At 36.7% G+C, this 14,256-nt stretch overlaps 1 protein-coding gene across 1 annotated transcript in view; it reads right to left on the bottom strand.

Annotated features, from left to right (window-relative positions):
- Positions 1–14,256, bottom strand: part of LOC136859314 (prolyl 4-hydroxylase subunit alpha-1-like) — a 618,020-nt gene that overhangs the window by 293,497 nt on the left and 310,267 nt on the right. Inside the window, exon 11 of the mRNA XM_068225775.1 lies at positions 8,636–8,902. Within this exon, the coding sequence (XP_068081876.1) occupies positions 8,636–8,902 (267 nt within the window). The remainder of the gene's footprint in view (positions 1–8,635; positions 8,903–14,256) is intronic.

The following is a 14,256-nucleotide window of genomic DNA, read 5'->3' as shown; positions in this document are numbered from 1 at the left end:
TCTTACTGGACCATGTGATATGGTTGATGGAGGGAGACTTTGGACCCTATATATATCAACGACAAGAGCTGGAGAGGGCTTAATTCTATCAAGCTATTCTATCGGACAATTCTAATCTATTCTAACATTACATCAGAGGAGGGCTGTACGTCTTAACATCGGAAAAGGTCTTACTTTCTGAATATCTTAACTTAGTTCACTTTGCATCTAAGTAGGGCACTACTCCAAATTACTCTCATTGAGACCTGATTATCTCAATGACTAGAGTTAAAGTCAACGAGAAACCGGTTTTGACTGGTATAGGACAGGAGAAATTTTGTTATGTATTTAGTTACGCTACAGTTCTGTAATACGGAAGAATACAAGTGTATTCTCTTCATGAACATAACCCAAGGTGGTTTTGCTATTGAAATTAGGACTCATTACAACTTTATGTAAGGAGTACTGTAGGTAGTGTTAAAGTCAGGAAAGTCATTGTACAACTAGCAGACAATGCACTAATCAGAAACAGGACTGGTACCAACAATGAGAGATGACGAAGCCTGTACGAGAGGTCCATCAAACATCAGCTGCTACATAGATCGCATCCAGATAACAGAGTCTACAAATAGTGAGCTAATGGCACAAATTACTGCAAGTCTCCGCGTAACATTTTCTTAAATTTTATTTCATTCAATTTTTTCTTTTGCTTCCTTAAGTTCAGATTTCGTAAATACGCCGTCATGTTTTTCAGCCTAATAAATAGTTGTTTTAATTAGTATTTTCTGAAATTCTTATTAATAATCCTTAACTTCCAAGTTAGAGTGTACTTAATGGTTAGTGTTCCATCACCCCACCTCTGGGAGTATTTAGAGTCTCATTATGTATTATTATTATTATTATTATTATTATTATTATTATTATTATTATTATTATTATTATTATTATTATTTATCAACTATTGTCTTCAAGCCATAAGCTTGAAGGGTGGCGCCCATGAGATATTGTTTATGAGAAACAATGAGAGATTATTCATATTAAAATTAAGGTGACCCGCCACGTCATATATTGTCACACATCTGTGGGCACATGACTTAAATTATGTTAGATTCTCGCGAGTGATTACTTATGCCAGTGATATAAGGGAATAAGTAGTCTTCATCAGAAATAAGACAAACCCCAGTTAGGGAATGTAATAAAGTGATAACAATGTTTCAATGAGAGCAAAGAAATGTTAGGAAATTAAAAATTAGAAATTTTAGGATCTTTTTATGCAATGCCAAGTGATATTATGATCTGTAGAGATTATATGTTACCATAATAAATTAGGACATATGTTAGATATGGATATTATGACAGACTGAAGACATGTTTATTTTATTTGAAGAGATACTGATCCGATACTACGAATATTTGAAAATAAGGTTATTTGTGCATCAGATAACATATTTGGGTGGCAAATATGAAGAGATATAAGATAAAATTCATTATTATGAAGATATAATGATGTTATTTGATGAGAATGAAGAATGTATTGAAGGAATATGTAGGCCTATTGCTACAACAAAATATGAGATGTGAATGATAATTATTATTGTTATTATTTATTTACCACAAATCATAGATTATATGGATGGTCTAGTGAAAAAGGTCAAGCCCCATATACATTAATTGCTTCACAGACCTACTAAGCTAATATATACAATAATTACATTATTCACATATTTACATTGGTACAGTACTTCATTCACTCGATGACATTTTCTCTCCTCTCCATGCACACACAGAGATTTACATCATTTTACATGATTTGTAAACTGCGTTAGAGGCAAGGCTTTTATTTATGGTGGTAGCTCATTCCAGAGGTGTGCAGAGTGACCGTAGTAGGCAGATTGGTAGGAGGTGGTGTGGGCAAATTGAGGGAGAAGATTAACACCTCTACAGGCAGAGTGAAAGGATAGGGGAAGGCGGTGAAACGGATCCGGTGAGGGATTTTTGGAGGAAGATCAAGTCAGTTCTTCAACAATGGTTTCTATTGTGGGGAGGTTGGCCGAATGAAGATGGGAGCGGTAAGTTATTAGCCTTTCCACCAGATTCTGTATTTTCTGAAGTTTGTTTAGATTTGTGACTGTGCTGGGAATCCAGGCAGGAAAACCATAGGCTAGTATCGGTCTTACCATACTGAGAAGGCTGTTCATAGGGCCCCTGATTTGTGCCTTTTAGGTTCCTGCTAAAAATCCCATGACTTTTATTGCTTTTCGCCTTGCCTCCTCCGTATGCAGGTTCTATTTCAAATCCTTAGAAATAATTAATCCTAAAAGTTTGATATTTGCACACTGTGGTATTACATTCTTATTTAGTTCATATGTGTTCCCTATGCAGTTTTTTTAATCTACTTATCCAAATATATTTACATTTATGCATAGCCCATTCCCAGAGAACCATTCAGATAAATTTTGTAGGTCTGATGGTAGTTTTTGACTGTCTTCTTTGTTCTTTATACTTTTATTCAGGACAGTGTCATCTGCATATTGTGCCATGTGTGCGGTTACACATCCAGGAAGGTTGAGCACAAACACGACATATGCAGGGGACCGATCACAGAACCTTGAACTACACCTGATGTCACTTTGATAGGTTTTGATCGGGCACCCCCGTATACCACACACTGTGTTCGACGTTCCAGGAAGGACCTCACCCACATCAATAATCTGCCTCATATTATGAGCTGTTGCAGCTTCAACAGAAGTCGTTCCTGTGGCACTTGGCCGAAGGCTTTGCTCCAATCAAGTGACAGGTAGTCCACCTGAATCACATCTGGCTGATCCAAGTAATACTGCCAGTCATCAACGACTTTCGTTAAAAAGGTGGCACAAGAACTCCCCGGGAGGAATCCATGCTAAGTATAGCCCATCCGGTCTCCTTCCCGTAAGAATTCAAACACGTTCCTTGCTACTAAGATGGCGGCAAGCAGCTCTGTAGTGATACAAGTTCTCCAAGTTTGTGTCGTGTTCCTAAAAGTGTAATAACTTCCGTGAAAATAGTACCGAAGCACACCTTGACAAACTCAGAATTGTGCACGGATTCAGAAATACAAGAACGCTTGTTAGTGGCATCTAAATGTGAAATTAATTCTTGGACGTGTGTGGAAGTGAAGGTCTACGAGCTACTGCAGCAATGGGGAGCAACGTTGCCAAACAACCCGCATCATTACTCCACCTTGTGATACTTTCCGTTGCTCTAGTGGAGATGTGGAATTGAACCCACGACCAAACTGAGGAGTCTCATTCAACTGCCTGTGCAATGTGTGTAATTCTAAAGGTTGTGTGAATCAGTTCTTTATGACGTGTACATCTTGTCACTCACCAGTTCACAGAACTTGTACAAAAATCAGTACATCACTACTGAGGAAAATTAATTCAGGAGTATAGACATGGTCATGTTGGAAATGCAGTTTACCCTCAATTCTCAGAATTTGTTTTTAACATGACATCAAACAGTGTAAATAGTGAGTTCAGTAATCCAGGCCTCTCATGCCTCCTTAGACCCATCAATTGTATGCGTTAGTGAATCCTGGCTAAATTCATCAATATATGACACAGAAGTGATACCCCAGTCATATACAATATTTAGGAAAGGTCGATCATTGACCTCAGGTGGAGGGACACTTATTGCGATGAAACCCGAATTCAACCCTGTGCGCCTCCAGCAGCTGGAAACAAAGGCAGAAGTTGTATGGGAGGAATTCATGTGTGCTAGAAGCAAGTTTCTTTTGGGTTCCGTGTACCAATCTCCGAAGTCCCCCAGTGACATCAGTGAGAATTACTATTGTCTGTAAGCAGTGTGCAAAATATCCAACACCGATATAAAGGTATGTACATGACTGGGGATCTTAATTTGGAACTTGACTGGTAGCACAATCATCCTCACCTGCCACCTATTCCCATCAATCCATTAGCAGAAACTTTCCTTACAACATTCTACGACCCATTCCTTGACCAATTAATTACTGAACCAACTCGTATAACAAAAACCTCTAGCTCCACACTAGATTTATTCCTTACTAACCTAACATCCTCAGTATTGAAGACACAAGTCATCCCTGGCTTCTCCGACCACCTGGCAGTTATAGCCACCCTAAAATACAAGAAACTACCAGTAAAAAAGTTTAATAGAGAAGTCTATAACTACAAAAAAGCTGACTGTAAACTACTATCATACCTTCTCAGAAAACATCTACCCACTCAATTATCTTTTACACTGTGGACATCAATTCGGTGTGGTCTAGATGGTAGAAAGTTTATTTCACTGTGTTGACGAATTGGTGCCTAAAGTAAAATTTGGTATGAAGAAAAACTCTCCATGGATCACAAAAGAAATAATCAAAATGATATGCAAAAGGAATGCTCTCTAGAGGAAATGGAAACAGGGTACAAGCAGTCTTATGTGGGACAAATATAAATGTGTGAGGAACACAACCAAGCAACTCATCTGCAAAGAATACAAAAAATACATAAACAAGATAAGTGGCAACAGCAAAGACATGTGCAAATTCCTGAATAGAAAACATAGCAACTCAGCACCAAGTGCATACTACTCTAACGGAACAACTATTACCTCCCCCAAGACCATTGCCACAGCGTTCAGGGAGAAATTTAAAGGGAATTTTAATGAGCCAGCGAAAAGTACAAATATGTACCCAAACACAACTCAGCCATCACCCCTCTTCCTCTCCAACCTTTACTTCATGGAGTACGAGGTAATTAACAGCCTTCGAAAGACTCGTCCACATGCTGCTTCCTGGCCAGACGACATACCTGCAATTAGTTTAGTGCAGTGTGCTGAAGCATTAGCCACCTCCTTGTGTGCCCTGTTCGACTTATCAATTAACAATGGCTGTGTACCCAGTGAATGGAAGTGTGCAAATGTAGTACCAATTTTCAAAAGTGGAGGAAGAGATAACATTGATAATTATAGGCCGGTGGCAATAACATCACTCATTTGTAAGAGTATGGAACGATTAGTAGCAAGGAATGTGTTTGAATTCTTACGGGAAGGAGGCCGGATGGAGAGTTAGGAAAAGAATATTGATACACAGTAGGATCATACACAGTATTTTCATTATGCAGTGACAATGTATTGTTGAAGAACCCATATCCTATGTTAATTGTAATGTGGTTACACATACATGAAATTAGATTAAGGTCATCAAAAGGAATCCTTATAATACTGATTAGTTATGCACTTGGGTATTTTAATTTGTGACTTCTACTTTGAAATGACCGCCTTCGTAGCGTAACGGTTAGTGTTTTAGCTGCTGTCCTTGGGGGTCCGGGTTCGATTCCCGGCACTGCCAGAGACTTAAAACTGACAGGAGGGCTGGTATGTGGTTGAAATGGTACATGCAGCTCACCTCCATTAGGGGTGTGCCTGAAAAGAGCTGCACCACCTCAGGATGAGGACACAAGTTTATTTACTTTGAAATCACATTCTTACCAAAATAATAATGGCATACACAGGTTAACATGGATAATTATTACCATATTATGTAATAAATATAATTGAGAGTAGATATTACATAGTGTCTTCAAAAATGATTTTCCCTAGGCAAGATACTTGGAATAACTCGCACATTAGGTCATTTATTGATACATTCGGGCATATTTGAAAATCTTATTACCTTGTTTTATATGTCCAATGATGACAATAAAAGGTTTAATATCTAATGTTGTCCTCATAATTATCATAACTTGTCCAGATATAACAAACCAAAGTATTTTGTAAATTCTAAGGGATGAAAGAGATCATGTTTGTGAACTGACATTAAAACAAATTTTGTAAGTTAGGAAAAGTGCTGGTAGAAGTTATTAAAACAGGAGCTATGGTGGAAATCCTCTCATTTCCTCGTCATTCGCAGTTGGTGGAACGGCTTGTGAAATTGGTAACAGAAGTTTCTATGACCGTTTGTGGTGAAAAGGCCAGATATGGCTTTATTAGAAGTTGTCTGAAATCGAGACTTACTTACTTCAGTTCTAGACAAAAAGGTAATTTTTCTCTAGAGATGTGCCACCTGACAAAGACAAGAGAGAGTGGCAAAATTTTTCTGGAACCCCTAAATAAGCTAAAAGGGAACTATTGTTAATATAGACCTCAATGATTTTTTTGTAATTGGTACATTTTCACTCGTCCCTAACGCACAACCTTAATCTCGTAAAACAAAGAAAACAATGCAAGATTTTAGTTTCTTGGCTGTCATGGGTCCTATATAAAATGAAAATGGACAAAGTTCAATTGAAAAATATTCTAAAATGTACCGACCGACCAACCCAACCACCCACCCAGATCTGCATTTAGGGGAGTCGCCCAGGTGGCAGATTCGCCCAGGTGGCAGATTCCCTATCTGTTGTTTCCCTAGCTTATTCTTAAATGATTACAAAGAAATTGAAAATTTATTGAACATCTCCCTGGTAAGTTATTCCAATCCCTAACTCTCCTTCCTATAAATGAATATTTGCCCCAATTGTCCTCTTGAATTACAGCTTTATCTTCATATTGTGCGAGGACACCATATCTGGACAAGCAACGCTGCTGGACATCTCTCCTAAAGTCTAAAGGGTTAAGAGTCAAGAAGATTATTTCCACTAGTTAACAATCCCAATATAGCACTCACACACTTTTTTATCTATTTTGCAGACTTCAACACTTCACAAGCTGTTACACTTACACCTATGATTCCAGTTGAACTCCTCTTCAGACTTACAAGATGATAACTTCATAAGCTTCATGACCTAGGCAGCACACTGCATATTTAAGAGAAGAAGGAATAATTTGCTATTTAAATGAGACTTGATCAAGTACTTCACTTTGAACATTTTTAATAAAGACTCTCATTTCATTAAAGAAAAGATTTTAATCTAAGGAAGTTATCAGCTAACCCACAAATCATTTTAAGCTGAACATATCGATCTTCTGTATATACTGAAAAAATCTGTGTAAGTATTATGATTTCCATTTGACTTCAATTGCCAACCCAGTATCAACATTATGAGTGTTAATATGTTCTTGTACATCAATGTAAATTATTGTAAACAATTCCTTTTAAAGAATAGTTTTAATATAACATCCACTTCAGAGCTCTGACTTCAGAGTATGAATTTATGGCTGATGATGCCTGCAATGACAGGTGAAACATGTACCATTATATGCTTAAACCTTAATATAACGATTGTATCATAGCCTTAAAGACTTCAAAGTATTGAATATGTGGTTTTTCAATAAATCAATTATAATAAAAAATATTTATATATTGAATTTCAATATGGTCAAAAATAGTCACTTTTAATGAACGTACCACTTAGTCAAGAAGTTCATCTCCCTCTCTCCCAAGTCTTCCCAGCCCAAACTTTGCAATATTTTTGTAACGCTACTCTTTTGTCGGAAATCACCCAGAACAAATTGAGCTGCTTTTCTTTGAATTTTTTCCTGTTCTTGAATCAAGTAATCCTAGTGAGGGTCTTATACACTGGAACCATACTCTAGTTGGGGTCTTACCAGAGACTTATATGCCCTCTCCTTTACATCCTTACTATGACCTCTAAATAACCTCATAACCATGTGAGCAGAGAACTGTACCCTTTATTTACAATCATATTTATGTATTACCCCAATGAAGACCTTTCCTTTGACGATGACATGGTATTGACCTCAACCTCAGAGGGCGACTTGCAGAAAATCTTCAACCAGTTGGTGGACTGGGCACAAGAAAATGACCTGTCATTGAATGAAGGGAAGACAGTCTCTATGACCTTCAGAAGAAGGGGAAGACTCGGCACTTTCTACACTGGTGAGACACCGCCAAAGTCAGTCACCAGGTTTCGTACCTAGGAGTTACCCTTCAGACACAGGGAACCGTATTCATACGTCACATAAACGACAGAGTTAGCACTGCGGCAAAAGCCATAAGTGACATCAAGTCAATAGGTATAAGAAAACATAAAGGTCCAAAAATACTGCTTTGAGGAATTTCCCTCTTAATTATTACAGGGTCAGATAAAGCTTCGCCTACTCTAATTTTCTTAATTCTATTTTCTAGAAATATAGCCACCCATTTAGTCACTATTTCTTCTAGTCCAATTGCACTCATTTTTGCCAGTAGTCTCCTACGATCTACCCTATCAAATGCCTTAGATAGATCAATCACGATACAATCCATTTGACCTCCTGAATCCAGAATACCTGCTATATCTTGCTGGAACCCTACAACTCGAGCTTCAAACCCAAACTGCCTTCTATCAAACCAGTTATCAATTTTGCAAACATGCCTAATGTAATCAGAAAGAATGCTTTCCCAAAGTTTACATACAATGCATGTCAATTTGACTGGCCTGTAATTTTTAGCTTCCTATGTATTGCTGCTTGCAATGTTGACACAAGGAATATAAACTTTCCTTCTTCAAATTTTCATTTCAATAAGAATTGGTGCAAAACTTGCACAGTTTACTTCTGTTTGTAATTTTACTTTCAGCTGTTTGATTTTAGCTCAAGAAAAATAAGTCTGTGATCAATTTCATATAAAATGAATGATGCCAAACGACTTCAGAAACTTAAATTAGAGAACCAGTTGCTGATGTTTATTATATTCATAATATTCACATACCCTTGGTTGAGCTAATCTCTTGATCGTCTCAATTTCGGAATCATATATTACGTCATGATAGATGACGATGCGAGGCTTCAGATAAGCTTCTTCTTCCTTAAGCCTAGCCAGTTTGAGGAATGGCACATCCATGTCTACATAACGACACTTGAGCTTGGACCATATCTCTACAGGTATTGATACTTCATTGCGGCAAAGCATTTTGTACATATCTTGTTCACTGACCTTGGCTTTGGGTTGAGGTTTCTGCTCAGTCGCTATATATGGCTTAAAAGAAAAAAAGAAGCAAAACCATAAACAACAAACACATCAGAGAATACATTTGCACTATGTATTTATATTATACATAGCAGACATGAAAACAGTTCATAAAACAAATAGTAATGATGTAGTTTTATATTAATCTAACAGATTCATGAAATGAAACGTCACTCAATCCCCCACCTCACATAAATAGAGGTAGCAAAGTGATGCAGAGAGACAATAAAAGTAGATCATGATTGAAACTGACAGGAAACAGTCAGTAGCTGAACTTGGTTTCCGATACCAATAGACCAAGTATAGGAACCAACACTAAAATTGATACACATATATTAAGTCAGTGATAATCTTAAATAAAAGTGAGTTTATTCAAATGAAAAGGAAACACATAATAAAAATTGCCTAACCCTCCTAATAGAGAAGGAAAGAATACAGTGGGGTATGTTACTTATGTATAACATACAGGTACATCAGAATATGTATGGTTAAGCCGCAACAGGCTCTCTCTCTATTTCCCTACAGAATTAGGAAGTCACCTCTCTCATGCAGAAAAAGTAGGTCAGTGAAGTGACCTTGAATCAAAGTGTCTTCCTCCTTGTTACCACATTACCTCCCATTTTCACTGTTTTTTTTTGTGGCGATAACAATTCCCACAGAAAAAATCTATTATCCTTCATGCACAAAGAAAACATTATCAAATAAGAAGTGAGAGAAGTAAGGTGAGGGCAGGTGGGTGAGGCAAGGAAGTATGCATAGAATACATACATGGAGAAAACATCAAAAATATAACATTTCCATGGTTACCTTCAAAATACACAAATGAAGTTAAAAGTTGGCAAAGCCAAAAATAAAACAAGAGAATGGCTGGGGAAGTCAGAAACAAGAATAAAGTAACAAAATATACTGGAAATCAGACACCCAAAAAGAAAAAAGGGAAAAAATAAGAAGCAGCAATGTAGATCCAGATATCAAATTCATACGAATACACATAGAGACCTACACACAGAAACATAGGGCAGAGGGACAAGCCAGTAAAGCACGTCATAATAGTTCACAACATGTATAATAAAAGCAATCAATTTTATCATGAAACCGGCCTGGTAAAACAAACACAGAACCAGGCCAATAGGGAAAATATGCACCACACCAGTAACAACATTTCACGCAGTCAAAACCCTCGTTATCAGTACACATCCATACCACACACCAAGAGTGGACATGAATAGTACAGAGTGGATGAGCAAGAAAACACCAAAGGGTGTCGGAATCATGCAAAATATAGAACGTCTATGCATACAGAAAATAGGTATCCACACATGTATATATACACACGAACCAATCAAACTGAGCAGAAACATAATGGGATCTACACTGCCCTTGGTTTCTGAACAGAACATAAAAATTGGCAGACATACGAGAATATATGATCAATGAGAAACAAGTCTGCAACAAAATTAAAGTAGAACAAATATGTAACCCCAGAAAACACTTAAAGACAACCACGGAAAGTCTTGCGAGGACCAAAACTAGCAAAATAATAAGTAAAAAATAATAATTACCTGATGGATAATAAGAACAAGAAGTCTCTCAAAAGAACCAAGAGTTTCCCAATACCATATTTAAAATGGTTAAAGTACCTTTTGTAGGATAGGAAAGCCATGCCAGAAACATCAGTCACCATTTCTTTTTCCAAAACAGTACAAGAATAAACAAAAGGGCAGATAAGGACAAGACTAGGCAGAAATAAGGAATGACAAATCTGAGAGCAAGAGTCATCATCTATCTACATAGAGATGAATTGTTCGATGATGCAGACATACTCTTTGGATGATCAGCCATATTGAGTCAATACAACAGATCGCAAGGCGCGATACATATCAAAAAAAGGAAGTAGTATAATGAATAGTAAGATGTGATTGAACCCTTTGACTAGCAAAAAATATGATGGAAATTATATTTAAAATTCCTCTTTCATTGAATTTCTAAATACAGATGGTGAGAAGTGTTTAAAGCAATTGTTGAGGAATGTGAAAACAGGCATGTACCCTACCTTTAAAGGTGGTAAGATGGTTGTTAGCAATTTTTAATAATTGGTGGGATACTCTTATAGGTTTAGCCATTAGAATTTTTGCTGTAGAGGCCCTTGGAAGATGTTTATGATTTTTAAAAGACCCACTTTATTATAACAGGGAAATAAAGAGACTAAGAAGGAGGTGTAGGTTGGAAAGAAACAGAGTTAGAAATGCCTGTAGAAGTAAGGAGTAATTGCTGGAACTTATTAGGAAATCGTATCTTGCAAAGAAGTAAGCTAAGGATAACATGATGGCAAGCATAATTGGCAGTCATAAAAAATTTAGTCTAAAAGGAAGGATCTGTATAGGTAGTTTAAGGCAGAAACAATTTTCAACAAAGACATTCCAAAAATTATTAATGAACAAGAGAAGTGTGTATGCGAGGAACTTCAGAAGGCAGAAGTATTCAGTCAGCAGTATGTAAAGATTGTTGGTTACAAAGATAGTGTCCAGACAGAGGATGTGATTAATACTAATGAAGTATTGAAATTTACCTATGATAACAATGATATGTGCAATAAGATACAAAAGGTGAAAACTAGGAAAGCAGCTGGAATCGATAAGATTTCTGGGGATATAATAAAGGCAATGGGTTGGGACATAGCACCACACCTGAAGTACTTATCTGACTATTGCTTGCATGAAGGAACTGTTCCAAATGAATGGAGAGTTGCTATAGTAGCCCCTGTGCTTAAATGAAGGGTGATAGATGGATAGATAGGTAGATAGATAGATAGATAGATAGATAGATAGATAGATAAAGCCTTTATTTTCTGTGGCAAAGTTAGGGCTCTTGGCCCTTTCTTACACTTAACCACACACATATTGCTATTATTCCATACAATGACATTGATTAACTTAAAATACCAAGAACTACAAATAACACTAATTTTTAAGACAAAAATATGAACATATACACGCAAAGAAAAAAGAAAAAGTAACTGCCTACATAATACAGGTTTGAAAAAAAATCAATACACAATGAAAGAAATACCGTATGAATGTAAAAATACTAGTAAGCTTAATAAAAATTTTAAATGAAATCTAACTAATTGTATCCTTGCAAGACTAGATCTAAGTTAAATACTGTACTTACTACTAGCTATTTTTAGGATACTTCTACTTCGTAAACACAATATGGATGTTTTTAATTTAATTTAAATTGTCATATTAAACCAATATTTAATTTATTGTGCAGTAATCTCATATCATTTCCACACACAATCACTCGTTCCACTCATACAGGCTCTGTACCTTGCTGGAAGCACTTAATGAGGAATTGCTGGTAGGAGGTTTTAAATATACTTTTTGATGCAGCATCCTTGGTGTCTTTGGGAAGAGCATTCCACCATCCCGAAGCAGTGATAGTAAATGATCGATGGTTTGTGGTTGTTCGGTGGACAGGTATTTCTAGGAGGGACACTGAGCGAGTATCATGGAGATGTAAAGAACCAAGGTGACGAAAATTGCTGGAGAGATAATAGGGATGTCTTCCGAAAGTACTTGGTACACAAGAGTATTTGCATGTAGTTTACGCCTCTCGTCTAGTCGTAACCAAGATAATTGTTTATAGTAGGGAGAAACTCGAGCGTCATACCGTAAATCCATAGCATATCTAAGACAAGCATTTTGAGTGCGTTGTAGTTTCAAGCTTAATTCATTTGTTATATCCGTAAGAATTATATCACAGTAGTGAAAAATGGGAAATAATAATGGCCGAACAAGTTGAATTTTTAGTGCTCGAGACAATACATTTCTGAACCGTTTTAAGGGGTGCAAGCCACAGTAAACCTTTTTGCAGATATTCTTAACTTGCGCTGACCAGTTTAGAGTTTCCATTATAATAACACCAAGGTTAGAAACTGATTCACAATAAAGTATAACAGTATTATTTAAAGTTACGGGAGGAATGCAATTTTGTTTTAAAATGTGAAGATTCTTTGATGTACTGATGATAATGGCTTGCGTTTTATGGGGGTTTAATTTAAGGTTGTTTTTAATTGCATAGCTATTAATTTGCTCAAGGTTAGCGTTTACATTACATATTGCTTGTTGTATATTATTAGTTCTAGTGTGCTAATAAATTTGCATGACCCTTGTGGAACACCAATATTTTATGCAGTGGCGAAGCGTGAACTAAGTAAGGGGGTAGACAGAGTTTTTATTTACTTGAACTATTTTAATCATATTATATATGGAATTTTGTTTTCAACGCATAGGAGATAGCACTATATTCAATATAATATTAATGACCCTGAAACTAAGACAAACCCTATAGCAACCTATAGCCCGACGTGCACTCGTTTTATTTTTAAATATAGACTAAACAGGCAGCGGGAGTTGTCAAATAACAACATACTTTTAGAATTAAAAATAGCAATATATTCCATTGTTATGTAGATTAAATAGGAGAAATAAGAAATAAATAGATTTTCGTACCAGTCGCCTTAAACAATATTCTTGTCAGTGAGTTCAATCCACCTGTCCTTCATTTCAGCAAATATATCTATTACTCTTGTTTTGAAGTCAGGCGTCTTGCTAAGATACCACAGCAGTTCGTTCTCTACAGCTAGAGTTCCCAAGTTAGACAGTCCCTGGTTGGTCATCGTATTCCTTAAATATGTTTTAATTCGTTTGAAGACACTCACAGCGCGTTCACTAGAAACTGACGTTAGCGGAATATACAGCATCAAGTTAAGCAATTTTGTTGTTTCCGTATGCACACTCTGGAGTTCATTATTAAGAATCTAAGCCAATAGTCGTTGGGGTTATAATACCGTAACTCATATTGACGGGCAAGAAAATGCATGTACTTGAAGGGTTTTGATGCTGTCATTCATTGATTGGGTGTAAGTTTGCTATACTTCGATTTGAATATTATTATTTTATTTTTAGACGTGTCTCCTAATTCAGTACATTCAAATAATTGCATTAAAAGCATGTCTGAGATGGTAGCCAATAAGAGCACCTTTAATAACTGAGATCCAAATACGAGCCAATGAGAGCAAGAGGAGACGCTGGTAAGTCTGTCTACTGGGCGGAGACATCTCGCTATAGGAAAGTCATAGTTCCACAGTCGATTCGGTGTTCGGCTGTTGTGCAGTGCACACGTCTCGCTCCGGTCACTGGTGCAGCGGCTTTTTCCCGTCTGTAGATAAGTAGAGTGTTTTATGTTTGTGTATGTATCCTAGTACTTTTTCTTTTGTGTTTGTTCCGGTGCTAGTATAGTGTAATCCCCTTTTGGAATACTATGTCTGTAGATAGTGGCGGTGGCCCTTTAGGACGACC

This window comes from Anabrus simplex, chromosome 1 (assembly GCF_040414725.1).
Source record: "Anabrus simplex isolate iqAnaSimp1 chromosome 1, ASM4041472v1, whole genome shotgun sequence".
In the NCBI taxonomy this organism is placed as follows: Eukaryota; Metazoa; Arthropoda; class Insecta; order Orthoptera; family Tettigoniidae; genus Anabrus; species Anabrus simplex.
This window is presented reverse-complemented; position numbering and strand designations above follow the sequence as displayed.